Source organism: Canis lupus, chromosome 29 (genome assembly GCF_011100685.1).
Source record: "Canis lupus familiaris isolate Mischka breed German Shepherd chromosome 29, alternate assembly UU_Cfam_GSD_1.0, whole genome shotgun sequence".
Lineage (NCBI taxonomy): Eukaryota > Metazoa > Chordata > Mammalia > Carnivora > Canidae > Canis > Canis lupus.
Window position 1 is genome coordinate 18,294,123 of NC_049250.1, and position 18,760 is coordinate 18,312,882.

Sequence of the window (18,760 nt, forward strand, 5' to 3'; positions counted from 1 at the left end):
TCAAGATAACTCTGTGAAGAAACCTGTGCAGTCTGTTGATCCTCGACTAGGAAAGGGTCCCTGAATAGTAAGCAAGGTATGGGCTAAACCTGAGGATCTCATCAAGCGCCTGGAGGACTATCTGAGTGGAACAGAGGAGTATGTGGGGTGTAGCTATAGACATCCAAGCATCATTACCTGTGGATTGTAATCCACAAAACCCTCCGTGGATCAGGAATTCAAAATCAGAAGGGAGGGCCGGCTCGCTGCTATCCCTTCTCCCGGTCAGGAGCTGCAGGGTGGCTCCCAGGCTTGGGTGCCCTGCACGCTGGGGAGCCTTCGGCTGGGGCCCCAGCCCCTGGCTCCTGGACTGGCTCCAGGCCGCGCCAGACACCGACGGGAGGGCGGCTTCATCTTGGCGCCCAGCCCGCAGGCCCACCCGCCTCCTCCCGCGCGCGCTCTCGAGCCCCAGCCGTGCAGGCAGAGCGCGAGGTGCCCAGGCCAGACGCCCCGCGGCCGGGGGGCGCGACCCCTTCCGAGCCGCCTCTGGAGCTGCCCCGCGGAGCCAACACGCTCCAGACCTCGGAGCACTCTGAAAGAAGCACCTTCACCATTGGCTTCGGGCGGCGCCGTCGCCGGGGAGCGCGGGCGGGCAGGGCGGGCGCGGCCCGCGGAGAGGCCCGCGCTGCCGGGAGGGGACGCTCGCGGGCGGGCGCGCGGCCACACACGCAGGCACACGCACGCTCGCGGCGAGTTCGAGCCCCGCGGCCCCCGCCGCCCGAGGGCGCCCCCCGCGCCGCGCCGAGCCGCGCCGAGCCGCGCCGAGCCGCGCCCGCCTCCCGCCTCCCGCCTCCCGCCTCCCGGCTCCGGCTCCGGCTCCGGCTCCGGCTCCCGCTGCTGCCGCCCGGGGGCGCGCGGAGCCTGGAGCCTCCGCCTAGGATTCCCCCCGGCGCCGCGCGCTGCAGGAGCGGCGGAGGTGGGCGCGGGGAGCGGAACGCGGCGAAGGAGTTCTCGCTCGCCTCGGAGTTGGCTGAGTTGGCGGCTCTCGGCGCCCCACGCGCTCGCCGCTCCCCGGGTGCAGCCCACGCGCGCGGCCCGGGGGAGCCGAGGCTCCGGAGCGCCTGTCCCGGCCCCGGCCCCGGCCCCAGCCCCAGGGGAGCAGGAGGGCTGTCCCCCGGCCGAGCCGCACGGCCGCGCGCCTCTCCCGCACTCTCCGCGGCCCCGTCCGTCTCTCCATGGCGTCTCACCAGCAATCCCGGATCCAGGCTTACCTGGAGAAGAACAGGATCGGTCCCCTGTTTGAGGTAGGGCGCTGTGGAGGAGGGCGGTCCCGTCTGTGTGCGCGGGAGACGGTCCCGAACACCCGGACGGAGGAGGGACAGTGGACGGAGGCGCGGGAGGAGGCGGCCGCGCGGCGCCAGGGCTTGGGCGTTCGCTCCGGCCGGGCCAGGTGTCCGGGGACGCGGCCGGGCGGGCGCCTCGCGGGTTACCTGGGCGCGGACAGGTGAGCCGGAGACGGTCCACCTGAGGCGGGAGTCGGGCAGGGCAAGTTGGAGCGGTCGCACTGTCCTGCACCCCGCAGCCTCCTGCACAGGACCCAGAGCGGCCGAGACGGACAGATGCACACTCTCGGACTGTCTCGCACACGCACACTTTCCTCCTGCGATCTGCACTATACTGCATGCTGGAATTTTTTTTTTTTTTTTTTTTTTTTTTTTTAATATGGGCAGTACTAGAAACCCAGAAAGGTGGAAGAGGTGCTTGGCAATGGGAAACGATGTGGTTAACTGGGGGAAAACGGAAACTGGTAAGGAGCAGGCTTCGGGGGGTGCTGGCGCGTTGAATGAAATTGTCACCCTGAGACGCCGACATGGATCCCTGGATGGAAGGAGAGCCCCTTGCATTGCAGACCCTACATGTGTTAGGGGGAGAAGGGGGCGGAGAGAGGTTCAGGAGAAGCAGACACGTATTTACGAGTGGAGACGTGTAGCTCTGAGCTGTTGTCTCGCCATCAAAGAACTGATGACAGAAATACAGTAGCAGAAAGGAAGAGCGGGAGCACAGGAGAAAAAGAACAGGAGCCCGAACCGGGCGCTGGCGAAGCGTCCCGCGGGCAGCCAGGGCGCCGGGCAGATGCCGGTGCCGCGGGGAGGGAAGCCCACGGCCCGTCCCCATTCGATGGCCCAGCTGGGCACTGAGAGGAGACGATCGGGCAGGGAGGGGTCAAGACCCCCCCCCCAAAAAAAAACCCAGTTGTGGTCATTATTGGGGGGTTACGTGTCTGCGGTGTCCGAATAAGGCTGGCACGCACAGAGGGAAGAGCTAGAGAATGGAGCTGTTTCCCTAGTATTGATGAGAAGAGAGTTAACTGCAGAGAGGAAAAAAGAAATAAATAAATAAAGTGAAATAATATCTTAGCAGAAAAAAGGGAGAGGCAGACAGGGATGTGATCCGATAGGGAAGGATGGGTTTCAGGTAACTGAGATTTGCAAGATCTCAAGTTTTTCTGCTGCCCAACTTTAAGTTAATATTGTTCTATCTCGACAGACACGGCCATTGTTTCAACTGAAACTCGTTGTAGAGAGTCATAAAGTCCTATAAGGCACGTCTTGATTCTTGTTTCTGCCAAAAGTGTTAGTAAAGGAAGTCCATATATGAAAGCAAAAGAATTGCTGGAGCGACCAGATTGTTTTTCTTGAGTCTAATGATTAGAGACTCTACATAAGTCTATTAAAAGCAGAATCATAATAACCCTTTGTGACACAGTGTATTGTGTCAAAACAAACATAAAAGAAATACTTTTATAGGGTCTCCACTCCCCTAGAATATAAAGTACAATTTACCCAGGAGAACATGTGAATTGTTTTTAATAGATTTATTGGCATTTTAAGATTCCTGAGACTCTCTCCAAGTGATAATAATGGAGTTTGAAATATATGTAAACTTTCTACGTGATTGGGAAATAAAATCCAATTTGATTTTTATCAGGTGCTCATTTTTTTTTTAAACTAGCTCATTAGATAGTTTTGTGCTGATGATTTTTTTAAAAAGATTTTGTTTATTTGAGAGAGAGTGAGAGAGAGAGAGCACGTGAGCAGGGAGGAGAGGCACAGGGAGAGGGAGAAGCTGACTCCTTGCTGAGCAGAGAGCCTGATGGGGGGGCGCCATCCCCCCACCCCCCACCCCAGGCTGGGATCATGACCTGAGCTGAAGGCAGACGCTTAACCAACTGAGCCACCCGGATGCCGCTGCACTGATGAATTTTAAATGATGACAGAATTGTCTCATGAAATCATAAGACCTCTTCCCCCCAAATCAAACAATGATAAAATTGTATGCTGTGTATCTTATGGATTTTTGGGGGGCGATATATTACCTACATCCCCATCAGCTTAGATTGCAGTGATGAGTGGTTAATTTTTGAGGGTTTATTTGCACTTCAAATAATTGAAGGGAGAAAATAGCTAACTTCTACCAAAACTGTACACAATATTGTATTTCTAAACTCCTTTAGATGAAAATAAATCTTGTTTACAGGTGACTTAAGAGCATAAACTTATGTTGCCTTCAAATATGATTTGACATGCTTTGACACATTATAAAACCATGCTTAGAAATCATTGCATTAGGGTCTTAAGTAATGATATTTTAATTAAGTAATATAAAAATGTAAGGTGAATAAAGTAATAATGACGTATATTCCACAAACTCTTTGAAATTTTTGTAAGATGGAATACTTTTAATATTCTCATTGGCTTATTCAAGACAGGTTAGTAGCGAATAGCCTAGGCATCAATCTATAAGGAATGCTTGACATCACTTCAATAAATTAGAACTGTAATCCTATTTAATATAGATTTCCACATGTAACTTCTTAATTAATTGGCAAGATGTGAAATGGTTTGGTTTTCACCAAAGTACAGTATTTTGCAGCACATATAAAGTTCTCCAAAACTGAATGGGGTCTCTAGGTGAAGGGTGTATGGAGTTATCTGTGCTATTCTTATACTTTTCCTGTAAATTTACAGTTATTTCAAAACTAAAAAAATGTTAATAAAAAAATCTAGGAAATAAGTATTTAACAAATAGTTCACCCATGGGTTTTTTATTAAACATCAAATTATGTGAATTTAGTTAAGAATTGTATTAGTAGTTTATACATGAAAACCAGAAAGTAACAAACTATAATTCTCAGTAAAGAACATTTACAATTCTGGTCAACTAAGCCTATGCATTTTCCTCTTCTTCTTCCAAAATTTTATTGGAATATCAACAAAAATATTAAAAAAGAACCCAAATGCACAAGAGTGCTGGAACACCAGGAAGGGTACTGAGGCAGAGAGACTATTTCTCCTTCTTTACAATAGAGTTTCTGTATTATGAATTTGCACTTAGTCAAGTGGCATAGAGGCTATAATAAGTAGTGGAAATGCTGTTTGGAATTCCCTGGAAGGACTCAGTTAGGACATGCTCCTCATATGCCCTCCCTCCTTCCTGTTGTCTAGACTGCCCCTTTCTTTGTAATTCCTCCTTTGTACCTTTCTTTACTACCACCACCTCCCCAGGTCTTCTTTCTTTCACTATGGAACAGTTTTCCTTTTCTAGAGTTTTGTATAAATGAGATCATACACTATGTACTTTTGGGGGGCACATCTTCTTTCACTCAACATAATTATTTTATAATAATCTATGTTGTGTCATGTATCAATAATTTATATCTTTTAATTACTGAGTAGTATTCTGTATGGATGTATGCTTTTGTTTTTCTTGGGTAAAAACCTGGAATAGATTGGCTGGATCATATAATAGGCATATGTTTAACTTTTTAGGACATTAGCCACTAGTTTTGAAAAGTGTATGTACAATTTTACATTCCTATGAACATTGTATGAGAGTTCCAGTTGTTCCACATTCTCACCAAAACTTGGTATCATCTGTCTTTGTAATGATAGCCATTCTAATAGATTTGTGTGATCTCTCATTGTGGTTTTCATTTACATTTACATTGTGGCCCCATCTTTACCCCTATGTGAGACCAGTGTCTGTGGAGACTATGTAGGAAGCCTGACTTCTCTCATCCCTAGCAGTGAGACATTCTTCTCCCTCCTCACTGGGGTCATGTAAGAGGAGGCCTGGAAAAGAGTCAGGACTTTCTACACTGCTGAGTGGTAATGAGGCTGCTACTGCCATGAATTCCATGCCAATATACATTATAACTAAACTTCTGGGTGTGTGTGTGGGGGGGAGGGGACGACAAAATATATCTTGAAACCAACAAGAGAAAAATATCACACCTATACAGGAAAAACAATTTGAATGACAGCAGATTCTCATCAAACCTGTGGATGTCAGGGGGAGGTGGTACAGCATTTTTCGGGTGCTGAAACAAAGAGCCTAGAGTTCTGTACTCAGAGAAAATATCCTTTAGAAATGAAGGGGAAATCATATTTTGACATTGTGGACATTGCTGCACCATAGGAGATGCTGAACTCTAGGAAACAAACTGATGGTGGCTGGAGGGCACGTGGGTAAGGGAATGGGGTAACTGGGTAATGGGCACTGAGTGTTATATGCAACTGAATCACCAATTCTACCTCTGAAACTAAAAAAAAAAAAAAAAAAAGAAAATAAAAAAGAAATGAAGGAGAAATCAAGATTTTGTCACCAGCCGGTCTACCCTAAAAGTATCGGTAATGGAAGTTCTCTAAAAAGAGAGAAAATTAGAAAAGAAAAAAATTTTAGAACATTTGGAACCTTTAGAACATGGAAAGAGCAAAAATATGACTAAATATAATACATTTTTCTTCTCAAGTTTTCTAAATTATGTTTGATGCTTGAAGCAAAAATTATAACAGAATCAGACGTGATTCTGTAAAGGAAGTATTTAAGACAGTTGTATTTTAAGCAAGAGAGAGTAAAGGGGAGCAAAGGAGGTAAGGTTTCTATCGTTCACTTATATTGGTAAAACAAAAACACTCATTGATAAGTTTCATATATAAAATGTCATACCTAAAGCAACCTCTAAAAAGGCTATATGAAATGATGCCCTCAAAAATGCTAGTAATGTGGGGCACCTGGGTGGTTCAGTCAGTTAAGCATCTGCCTTCAGCTCAGGTCATGGTCCTGGGGTCCCAGGATCGAGTCCTGCTTCTAGCTCCCTACTTGGCAGGGGGTCTGCTTCTCCTTTTCCCTCTGCCCCTGTGTTCGTGCTCTGTATCTCAAATGAATAAATAAAATCTTTTTAAAGCACTCTAGTAATTTAATTGATTTTTTTAAAAAAGATTTCATTTATTTATTAGAGAGAGAGAACATGAGTGGGAGGAGAAGCAGAGAGAGAGGGAGAAGCAGACTCCCTACAGCAGGAAGCCTGACATAGGAGCTTGATCCTAGGACCCTGAGATCATGACCTGAGCTTAAGGAGGACCCTAAGATCATGATTTGAGCCAAAGGCAGATGCTCAACCGACTGAGCCACCCAGGTGTCCCACAAACTGTAGTAATTTAAGATGGAGTTATAAAAAATTTTCAAATAACTCACAGGAATAAGAAGAAGAAAAACAAAGAACAGAAAACAAAAAATAACATGGCCGACTTTAGCCCTAATATGCCAATAATTAAATTAAATGCAAATGGCCTAAATATACCAATTAAAACACAGAGATTAAAAAAAAAAAACACAGAGATTGTCCGAGTGGACTTAAAAACATGACCCAAGCATATACTGTATCTAAGAAACTGATTTAAAATACAAAGATATAAGCAGGCTAAAAGTAAAAGAATAGAAAAAATATGCAAATGTCAAAAGAGAAGAGGAGTGGCTATTTTAAGACCAGATAAAGTAGACTTCAGAGGATAGAAAATTACCAGAGATAGGAACTGTCATTATATAGTAATATAAGAGTCAACCCACCAAGAAAAATAGCAGTCTTAAGTGTTCATGCATTGAACAACAGAGCTGCAGAGTGAGGCAGAAACTGGTAGACTTAAGCAGAGAAATAGACAAATCCACAACCACAGTTAGAGAATTTAAAACTCTTCTCTTGACAATTGGAAGAAACACTCTACAGCAAATCAGGAATACTAAAGAGGACCTCAACTACACATCAACCAACAGGATCTGGTCGACATTTGTAGGCCACTCTATGCAACAACTGCAGAACACCCCTCAAGTGCATTTGCATGAAGTTGAATGACACAGTTATATAGGATGAAGTAGGTGATCTTTGGAGATAATTCAAGCTTAGCAGTCATTTATTGTCTGCTTGACCTAGAGCACTTTATTTGATCTCTGAACATCAGTGTCCTCATCTGCAAAATAATACCTAAGAGGGACTTTATGAGGAATATATGAAGTAAAATAGAGACTAAAGAACCCATTCCAGTGCCTGGCACCTAATATACACCCAGTAAGTTTTGGCTGCCATCACATTAGATGCTACTACTTCTCTTTTGTATTAATATTGATAACTCAGTGACAGACTGTGTGGAGAGTTGCTTTTGGAGGATGGCCTTCTAGTATCCTGAAATTAGAACTAATTCAAAATGTGCATCTGCTTTTTTAGGTTGTAGTTCTGGTATCTCTGAAGAATTGTGGCACAGGTAGAAAGGAAAATAACATTTGGCCAGGCAAAATGTGTGTGTGTGTGTGTGTATGTGTGTTCTTTGTTCAGCAGTGGGGGCAAGTCTTGCTTGTTGGCTCTATCACAAAAGTATACTTTGGCTAAATTTGGAGACATTATATGTAATTAGAAAACAATCTTGAATAAGTGTTGTCTCAGAGAGGAAACCTGGATTAGCCTCAACTAAAATAGCACAAATAGATCCAGCCTCTTCTGCTATTCTCTGTAGTGTGATTTTTTTTTGTAACCCTTATTGTCATTGGATATTATTTTGTTGGATTTATTCCTTTGATTTCAGTTTATACTCTGTTTATCCCACTAGAATATAAGCTTCTTATAGGAAGATATTTTGTCAACTTTTTAACTGCTTATATCTTCATGCCTATCAAATGTTTGGTACATAATAGGTGTTCTACTGAATAATTGTCAAATACCTTTATGAATAAAAAAGATCAGGACCAACCTATCAGATTTGGAAAGTGTGGTTTGGTTATGAATAATCACTTGCCACTAGAAGTCTGAGAATTTCTCAGCAGTTTATAGGAGATTTCACTTTCTTGAGAATTCATTATGACTTTGTTATCTTTTCAAAAGCTATTAAATCTTTTGGTACATGATGTTTGGAACATCATTTACATTCATTTGGTACATATTTATTGGGTGATGTATTATGTACTGAGAAATATAAATAAACTCCTAAGTACTTAGAAAAGACTGATTATACTTGGGACACTCTCAACTATCATATTCTGGTAATTTTACTAAAGCCCACCGTGGTTTTCTGTTTATATGCTTGCTCCATTTTCATGTTCATCAATACAGTCCATCATTATACAAATAGAAGTAAGAAATTAATATTTGAAATTCAGATTTATTGATTGGTTTTCAAGAAATTTGCCATAGAATCAAGTATGTAAATTTTTTTTTTAATTTTTATTTATTTATGATAGTCACACAGAGAGAGAGAGAGAGAGGCAGAGACACAGGCAGAGGGAGAAGCAGGCTCCATGCACCAGGAGCCCGACGTGGGACTCGATCCCGGATCTCCAGGATCGCGCCCTGGGCCAAAGGCAGGCGCTAAACCGCTGCGCCACCCAGGGATCCCGAAAGTATGTAAATTAAATAAGGTAGAAAGTAAATATGTTAAATAGAGTAGTTTCTGTTGTTTTTGTTCCTGGAAGTTCTTAGCAACAGTAAGATATATAAACATGAATTATTAAAAATATCTAAGTGATCTGATTTTTGGATAATGTTCTACATGAAACACCCTGATAGTTTTAGGTTGTAAGTTGTTCCTTTAACATAAAAAAGAGAACTTTTCTTTTTGAAGTGTAGCCTGGAGCATAAAGGAGTGTCTAACTCCTGCTATTTCTGCATTTTTTTGAACATGATCTAAATTGAAAGTGACTAGCTATATTGAATTGAGAATACATTTGATTTGTCTGTACATTGAAATAATATATCTATTTGTATGAAGTGAACTTATTGTATAAGATTTATTGTAAGGATGCCTGGGTGGCTCAGCGGTTGAGTGTCTACCTTCAGCTTAGGGCATGATCCTGGGGTCTGGGGATTCAGTCTGGCATCCAGCTCCCTACAAGGAGCCTGGTTCTCCCTTTGCCTATGTCTCTGCCTCTCTCTCTGTACCTCTCATGAATAAATAAATAATATCTTTTTTAAAAAAGATTTATTGTAGCTGTATGTTTTTGAGATATTATTTTTATTTTAATGCTATTTTACTCCTATGAATTCTCTCCAGAGGACCTGGTATTGTTTTAGTTATTTCATTTTTTTCAGTTGTATTTTTTGTTTACAATGTATAATAATCATCTTAGCATTATATAAAATGGTAATTAAAACCAGCTACAGTTTATTAAATGCAGAACATTATTCTATTCTGACTGAAAATATTTATTGAATCATTTTTTATTATCTTCCTTCTTAGTGTTATAGCAATGATTTGAAAAATAACACTCTTAAAGTATACAGATGACAAATATTCTACTTTGTGGAAGCTTAAAGTTCTAGATTTCACAGAATTATTTTAAATTGAACCCTTTCTTTAAATTCAGTTAAGATGTTGAGGCAACATCCACTGCCACAGTCCTTGGATTGATAGGGAATCCAGAACAGAGATCAGTGTTGCTAGGTTTATCAATAGTTCAATTTTGAGAAATAATTAGTGAATAATTCAAGAAGGTCATGTACACTAAGTTCTCAGGTTATTAGCAAACATTTTTTTTTTTTTTAAGATTTTATTTATTCATGAGAGACACAGAGAGAGAGAGCACGGTGCGGTGGGGGTGGGGGGGAGTGAAGAGACACAGGCAGAGGGAGAAGCAGGCTCCATGCAGGGAGCCCGATGTGGGACTCGATCCCCAGTCTCCAGGATCAAGCCCTGGGCTGAAGGCGGCGCTAAACCATAGAGCCACCTTGGCTGCCCAGCAAACATGGTTTTGATAAAGTTAGTTGAACAGTGACTTGGGTCCCCATTCAGCATAGGGTAACCCACTATTGAATTACTTTCACTGAGCTATGCAGAGGAGGGATTTAAGAAACTTTTATTGAGACTTATAAGAATCAGACCATGAAAATACAGTTTTGTCATCTTTTAAAGGTTATGATGGAGGGGCATGTTCATTGCATTAGGCAGCATCCTTGTATGAGAACTATTGTTCAGTTCTATAATGTCAAAGATGGTGTATGAACCTTACCTCCGTCAGAATGGCTAAAATAAAAAACACAACAAGTAAGTGTTGATGAAGATGCTAAGAAAAAGGAACCCTCATGCACTGTTGGTGGGAATGTAAGCTGGTACAGCCACTGTAGAAGACAGTATAGAAGTTCCTCAAAAAATTAAAAATAAAACTATCTCAAATGATCTAGTAGTTCTACTGGCTGTTTATCCAAAGAATATAAAAATACTAATTTGAAAGGATATATGCACCCCTATGTTTGATGTGATTTGTAGTAGCCAAATTATGGAATTAGCCCTCACAGTCCATTGATAGATGAATGGATAAAAGCAGATGTGATGCGCGCGCGCACACACACACACAGGAATATTACTTAGCCATAAAAAGAATGAAATCTTGCCATTTGCAACAGCATGGATGGATCTAGAGGGCATTATGCCAAATTAAATAAGTCAATCAGAGAAAGACAAATAGGGGAGCCTGGGTGGCTCAGTGGTTTAGCGCTGCCTTCAGCCCAGGGCCTGATCCTGGAGACCTGGGATCGAGTCCCATGTCAGGCTCCCTGCATGGAGCCTGCTTCTCCCTCTGCCTGTGTCTCTGCCTCTTTCTCTCTCCCTCTCTCTCTCTGTGTCTCTCATGAATAAACAAATAAAAATAAAATCTTTAAAAAAAAAGAGAAAGACAAATACCATATGATTTCATTCATATATAGAATTTAAGAAACAAAACAAAGAAAAAAGAGACAAGCTGAAAAGTACACCCAACTATGGAGAACAAACCAGAGGGTATGTGGGTGGGTGGGGATGGGTGAAATATGTGAGGAGGATCAAGAGTATACTTCTCACAATGATAAGAAACCCCCTTCTTTCTGGAAGATTCATACCTAGTGGTAGCCAGAATGCAGACCATGATCATGAACATTTTTTTTCCTTTTTTGAGGTATAATTAACCTACAGCATTACATGAGTTTCAGATGTACAGTGTAATGATTCAGCAATTTTATGCATTTCTCAGGACTCCTGAAGATAAGTGTATTATTAATTTCTTTTATCTATTTCACCTCTCTCCAACTTACATTCCCACCAATAGTATATGAAAATGCCTTTGTCATGAGCATTTATGCCTTCATTCTTTTCCCCACATTGTCTACTTGTTTATCTTTTTCCTTCCACTTTTTATTTATGCCATTTGATCATAATTTATACTTCTTTGGAAAATACTTTAACTTCTTTCTGACATAAGGATGAATATGTTCTATAAATAGTAAAATGACTTACTCTTGGTCCAAATAATTTAGGCACATCATAGGATATATTTGAATCCTCTGTTTCCTGTTGTTACACATGATAGCTGTTTTTCTTTCTAAAAATGTTTGGCTCATTCTGGATTGTCTAGTGAGAATATATTTGCAGGACAATATCTCCCAGGGTTAGCCTTATGAGTAGCAGAGACGAAGCTGCCTGAAAGGCAGGCTTTGAGACTTGGGACTTTTGCATGATCTGTTTTCTCTGCTTAAAAGTTTTCTCTCACATGCCTCACATGGCCAGCTCCTCTTGCTGTGCAGTTCTCAGGTTTAAATGTATTATTGTCAGAGAGGCCCTCATAGACCACTCAGATTCGACAGTTTCCCATCAAACTCTACCATGCCACCTTGTTTTATTCCGCTACAGCACTCATCAAGTGTGGCATTTTCTCATTTATTTGTTTAGTGTTGGGCTCCCTTTCTTAATTAAACCTCCACAAGGAAAGGGACTTTGTCAACCTTGTTCTTTGACCTATTTCTACAATGCACGGTAGCCCATTTCCTACAATTAGCTATTTATTCTTATTCTTCTGACTAAACATTTTCTTAAAAGGTTAAATAAACTTTGCTCTAGATGAGATCTTATGGATCCACTAAAAATGTAGAAAAGGTGAATTCTAGATTATAATAATGTCTGACATTATTATAACTATGTAACATATGCAAAAAGATAGGAATGGGGTATATAGCTTTTATATGAAGTACTGAGTAGAGGGGCTATTTTTGCTCCCATAGCCATTCTGGTTTTCTTTTCTTTTTCTTTTTCTTTTTTTCCATTCTGGTTTTCTAAGCTCTTCATGTTACTGCGCTATTGCTTTTAGTATTGTTATTTATTTTAGATGATTTTGTCTTCTTGAGGCCCGTACTGACTCCCACATGCATATTGTATTTGCATATTAGTACTGAATTTCTTGTCAACTAAAACCTTAATGGGGCCTCTTGGGAAAGGCTGAGAGGAAAACCCCTCATTGAGTAGACAGATCAGAAATGATGGTTATGACAGGCTAGGAACAGGTAGCAAGGAAATGAGCATCAGGTGGGTAGAAATGGTACTGAGGAAGGCAGGAGTGAGTCAACATTTTCAAATATAACCCAACTATCATTTTTACCCATCCTCCCTTTTTTTTAAACCCTCTTTAAAGAACTGAAAAAACATTGAGAATTGTGAACACACACTGCACACACATATGCACACACTCTATTTCTCCACTCATTATGGCCATGCTTAAACAAGAGTATGCATTCATTTTGACAAATGCTGGTAACTGTGGGCAAAATGCGAGGTTCATGTAAAGTTTGGAGGTAATCAAACTTTAGGGAATGTTCATGCTTACACTTTGTCACTTTTAACTCTGTGTCCAGACATCCAGGAGGTTGGATTCACCGTCCTGGGCCATCAAAGATGCAACAGTTTTGGAGCACTGAATTATGGGATGAATTCCAAAGTAGGGTGGCATTCGGCATCCTCCAAAATCTATTTAACCATACTGCTTTCAGTGTGAGCCAGGCTCATTTGTCCAATTCCCCCTACTACATGTAATGCCAAGTATTTGCTTGGTATTCTGTCTACACTGAGTATTTTGTCCCTTTTCTACAATATCTTAGACTAGGTATCCTGGGGGACAGATGCTGGGGTGGAGATATACATGCAGAGGGTTAATTGGGGAGTGCTCATGGGAACAGCACCTTGAAGGGAGTGAAGGAGGTGGGTTTGAGTGGAGGAACAAAGTGAACTGTGAGGCCGGTAATAATAAAACGCTGGGCTTATCACATCGGGACCCCCACCGGGAGAGCCTTGAAGTGGGGGGGCCTTTAAGGCCAATCCAATAGAAGCATGGAGGCTGGGCCTTTGTACTTCAGTGATTAGAAGCAAGCTTCCTCCAGAGAGAGAGAGAGAGAATGTGACCTTGGATGAGTCAACTGCCTTCCTGGAAGGACAATTCTGGACCAGGCCATAGGTGAGAGCCTCCCAACAGCCAACACTCCTGGCAACTTGCAGAATGAGCTTTTGTTTCTGAAGGGAGAATCTGGGCACATACCCCAGAACCTACGTTTTCCTGTCTGAGTATCAACCACTCATTAAGGGATAGTTCATGTTTTGTCTCTTTAATTAAATATTTTGGACATCTCTGGCAACCCTAGATTTTCTGTTTCTGTGAATTCCTGTGGCACATGGGGGCTGTGCTACTCACTTTTGGGGTTAATCACAATGTTACTTCACTACTTTCTGGGCTGTGGTTTGTCTTTCTGACTATACTGTTGGCTTTCTTTCCTCTAATATTCCTTCTGAGTATCTAATTTGTAGTATTTGCACTTAAGAATTTAATTAAGTACTTGTTGAATGAATAAATGCAGAAAAACAGCATGGTTTGCAGAAACACAAGCTAATCTTTGTTTTACCATAGAGCTGGTTAAACCTTTCCACCACTTCTAGGTTTCACAAATGAAAAATATGCCAAGATCTCAGAGAAGGTTAAGAGATGATCCATGAAGTAAAAGGAATGAAAATCTTTGTAGTCTCTTACAGAGTTAGTGGATTCCCCCTTTTTGTGTGTGTGTAAGATGGACTGATTTGGATTTTCTGTTGTTTGTAAGAGTCTTAAGTGATCCATGTGGTTAAAAATACTGTGATTTGCGTAAAGTAAAAGCATAACTATTTATGTGATTCCATTCAATCTATGCAAGCCTAAGGAAGATGCAGCTAAAATAAATGGCATCCCTCTTTGTTTAATTGATTGCCTTGTTACTCATATGGAGTATACATCTGGGATTCTTTAATGGAGGTGTTTTTTCCTTGCTGGCTCATTTTGACTAAGTATGAAGGTTATTCATAATCATATAGCTTATAGGAATTAATCTGAATTTGATGTTTTTTTTCATTGAAACTGAGATTTTATTTAATATCAAGCAGGGTTTTCATTTGTGAAAAGCAAATACATTGCTGAGCTAATGATAGACAAATTGGTCATTTTACTCCTCTCTGGATTAGTGAAGGTGCTACAGAGTTTCTATTAGCTTACTTTCTTCTGTATTTTAATACACTTAAAAATGTGATTTTGACGGATCATCCAGTTCAGTGAAGTCCTGCTTCAAAAGGGCTTCAACGCCAACCTACTCTGAAAATGAGTGGGTTTTTACCATGGATTATTCTCGGAGATTGGACCAGAAAGTGGATTTAATTATGATGAAAGAAATTTATTAATTTGATTTTAAATGTGCATGGAGAAACATGCTAACTTATCTTATTTATTCTTACTTAGAAATTTTTTTGAATTTTTCTATGAAGAGCCATATCGTTTGTGAAAATGACAGTGTTGTTTCTTTCTTTCCAGTCATAATAGCTTTTATTTCCTTTCTTTTCCTCCATATGATGGCTGTCATTAGTGAAAAGTAGTAAAAATGATAGCTTTGTTTCTTTTCAATCTCCATAGCTTTTATGTCTTTTTTTAAAATTTTATTTATTTATGATAGTCACACAGAGAGACAGAGAGAGAGAGAGAGAGAGAGAGAGGCAGAGACATAGGCAGAGGAAGAAGCAGGCTCCATGCACCGGGAACCCGAAGTGGGATTCAATCCCGGGTCTCCAGGATCACGCCCTGGGCCAGAGGCAGGCGCTAAACTGCTGCGCCACCCAGGGATCCTCTTTTATGTTTTTTTAAAGTCAGGGCTAAGAATTCGAGTACAGTGTTGAAAAGAAGTGGTAATACTTCGTATTTTTTTAAGTGGTTCCAATTTTAAGAGGAATGATCATTGCAAAGTTAGTGGGGCTTTTTTGTTTAATAGATATTTTATAAAGTTAGGAAAGTTTCCTTCTCTTAGTAGTTTGCTAGGATTTTTAGGTTAAAAATTGAGTTCACATGGGACACCTGGCTGGCTCAGTTGGTAGAACATGTGACTCTTCATCTTGGGGTCATTAGTTAAAGCCTCACATTGGGCATAGAGATTACTTTAAAAAGATTGGTGGCCCCTGGGTGGCTTAGTCAGTTGAGCATCTGACTCTTGATTTTTGTTCAGATCATGATCTCAAGGCCCTGGGATCAAGCCCTGAGTTGGGCTCCATGCTCAGAGTCTGCTTGTCCTTCTGCTCCTCCTCCTGCTTGCACTGTCCCTCTCTTTCTAAAATAAATAAATAAATCTTTAAAAAAAGAGTTCACTTAATATTTAAAAGATCATTTTGTATATTGAGGTTATCATATGATTTTTCTCCTTTATTCTGTTTATTGGAAGAGTTACGTTATTGGATTTTAAAAATATTAAACCAGTTCTGCATTAAACCAATCAATGCATTTTTGCATTGATTCTGATCAAAATGTATAATCTATTTTTTGCATTGCTGGGTTTGGATTGCTAATATGCTATTTAAGACTTTTCATGGGCAGCCCGGGTGGCTCGGCGGTTTAGCGCCACCTTCAGCCCAGGGCGTGATCCTGGAGACCCAGGATCGAGTTCCACATCTGGCTCCCTGCATTGGAGCCTGCTTCTCCCTCTGCTTGTGTCTCTGCCTCTCTCTCTCTCTCTCTCTGTCTCTCATGAATAAATAAATAAAATCTTTTTAAAAAAAGACTTTTCAAAACCTCTACTTTTGGAAGTTTTAAACTTAATTTTTGTATGTGTGTGGTTTCCCCAGAACAGTAGGATGCATGTTGAACAATATATTTACCTTCCTCCTGAATAATGCAGAGGCTTTAGAGTGCTATGCCTCTTGCCACCACTTTTCCCAGTTTATATGCTGTTGTTTGTTATTCCGATTCCAACCTACAAAACATCCAGGTAACAAATAACCTTAAACCTTTATTCACATTTTAAGATGTTCTTTCACATACTTCTCCTTAGACATCCTTTAAACCAATCTTCTACTTCTGTTCTTTTCAGATCTTTGAGGCACACCATTATCTACTGTCCATAAATCAGTGAATCCCTACTTCTGGCAATAGATCAGTTATGTAGGCAAGTAAATATTCTCAAGGCTTGGGGGCCTTTCTCTCTATCTTTCTAGAAGACTTCTTAGTGGGTGTATAATGCTTCAACTGTCCACTTCGATTTTATGCCAGTATGTCATAAGGGACCAGGTCTAAACAAGTCTCAAGTTTTTTGTTTTGTTTTGTTTATCCTTCTTTTTCCTTAGTCATGAGTCATCATGAACTTGCCATGAGGAAGTACATATAGATTGAGGGAAAGGAGGCAATATGACAGAAGTATGTATGTAAGGATTCTGAGCCACCTGCATATGTAGCTTACTGTGCTCTGGATTTCTTCTGTAATATCCAGTCTTATGGTTTGGTAGTCAGAGAATACCCAGTTCATAATGAACAGCTCAGGTCTCAAGGCCAATTCATGTCCAATGGTCAGATGTTCTTCTAGGGTCCAGTAGTATACCAAGAAATATATTTCAAAAGGAAACTGATTGTCTGGAGAAGCACATAGAACCTAACTAAAAATCTCTTGAGGCCTGTGCTTATTCTCCTATGCAGGCTTGCTAGCCACTCAGTGCAGCATCCCACTTGGCCCAGACACTTGGAGTATTATTGGATCTCCTGGGACATAAGGATTTAGTGCTAGAACAGCATGTACTACAGCTGGATCTGCTGCAGAGTCTGGCCTTACTCTGGACCCCACTCAGAAGCAGCAGCCTCATGGATTATCCAATATATTCAAGTAGTCAATATATCAGAAGCTTGCCCCTTTGTCGGGTAAGGTGGTGTGGATGCAGCATTTTGGAGAGGATAATCTTGCAGGATTAATGGGCCCTTAGATACTTCACCAACTTGGTACATCCCTAAATTTTCATGAGGTCAAACTATCCATTGTGGGTAACTCAAGTCAGATTTCAGCCTATCAGATTTAGTTTCTTTTTCTTTTCTTTTTATATAGATAGAGTAATATTCTGTAGGCTGCCCATCTGTTCTACTTCTAGGGACACTATGATTAATTATTAGGCAATATGAAAGACTACTGCTGGTCAGAACATTTTGCTTATCATTTGGTTCCTGTTACTTGTTGTAATAAATATGTCCATTCTGTCTGGGAAAGTTAAGCAGTGGCACCTGACCTTTGTTACTCTGGAAGCCATCATCCCAGTTGAAAGCAGAGCCTGCCTTAGTGGCAAGGTTTTCACTGTCATCCCTGGCCTTCAGAAGACAGCCACCACAGAGCTTTTCAAGGATACGCTCTTGTTCTTCTCCCTAATGTATTTCCTAATGCTTTAGTGAAGAAAATGTCCTTGTCCCTGTGTAGATTCAAGGGTGAGCGAATGTGCAGTTATCACATGAGAAATTCACTCCACTATTCTTATCTTTCTAAGCATTTGGATTCTTTCTTTTGTATCATGATGTACTATGGCATCTCAACCTCACTGAATACAGGACTATGTTGAGGCCCAGTGTCAGTCAAATTGTTAGAACAGGAGGGCTAACACTTTACAAAAGGAATCTGTAGATGTTTCCATAAAATATTATTGCACTTGCTTTGATCTAATATCCTTAGAATTCATTTCTAAACATATTTTTGCCAAAATAAATTGGGGAAATATTATAAAGTCTAAGCTGTCTCCTACAGAGTCAACCTTTTTACTTGTCTGCCAGGAAGAATGGGATACCTGATTCTAGTTATTAGTCTAAAAGAAAAAAAAAAGAATGTTAATGAGAAAGGTATCCCATTGCAAGGCAGCTGCCCAGGTGAGGTTATTCAAGGCCCCCCGAACAGAATAAGACTATCTCCTTAACAAAGAGGAGCATCACTTCCATGAAATTATAACTGTAGCTCTAAGAAATAAGAGATTGTTTTACAGCTGCTGCTGAAAATTTGTGGTTTTCTGACTGTGATTTGAGCTGAGAGTTAAAACTCTGAGCTTGCCATTATTTCTGTACGGTGTCATTTAGGCAAAATCCCCCTTATGATCATTAGTTGCAGTCCTTATGCTCACCATTAGTACAGCAGTGGTCAAGTGTAGCAGCCGTTCGGTTTCCCAAGGTGCAGGCTCCTCCAAGTGATTTATCACAGTCAAACACAGGTGATCTCCTTGGTCAGGAGTTTAGCAGTGGGGTTCACGCTCATGACCAAGCAAGTTCCATCTCCGAGGGTTTCAATCCTAAGTACTGATTAGGAGCAAGCTGGAAAACAGAAACCACATTTAGTATTTCAACAGAGATGCTCTGTTATGAGGAA

General features: G+C 41.2%; 1 protein-coding gene across 1 annotated transcript in view; it reads left to right on the forward strand.

Annotated features, from left to right (window-relative positions):
* The first annotated feature begins 1,141 nt into the window (after positions 1-1,141).
* C29H8orf34 (chromosome 29 C8orf34 homolog) overlaps positions 1,142-18,760 on the forward strand; it is a 387,205-nt gene continuing 369,586 nt past the window's right edge. Inside the window, 1 exon segment of the mRNA NM_001195666.1 lies at positions 1,142-1,283. Within this exon segment, the coding sequence (NP_001182595.1) occupies positions 1,215-1,283 (69 nt within the window). The 5' untranslated portion in view covers positions 1,142-1,214.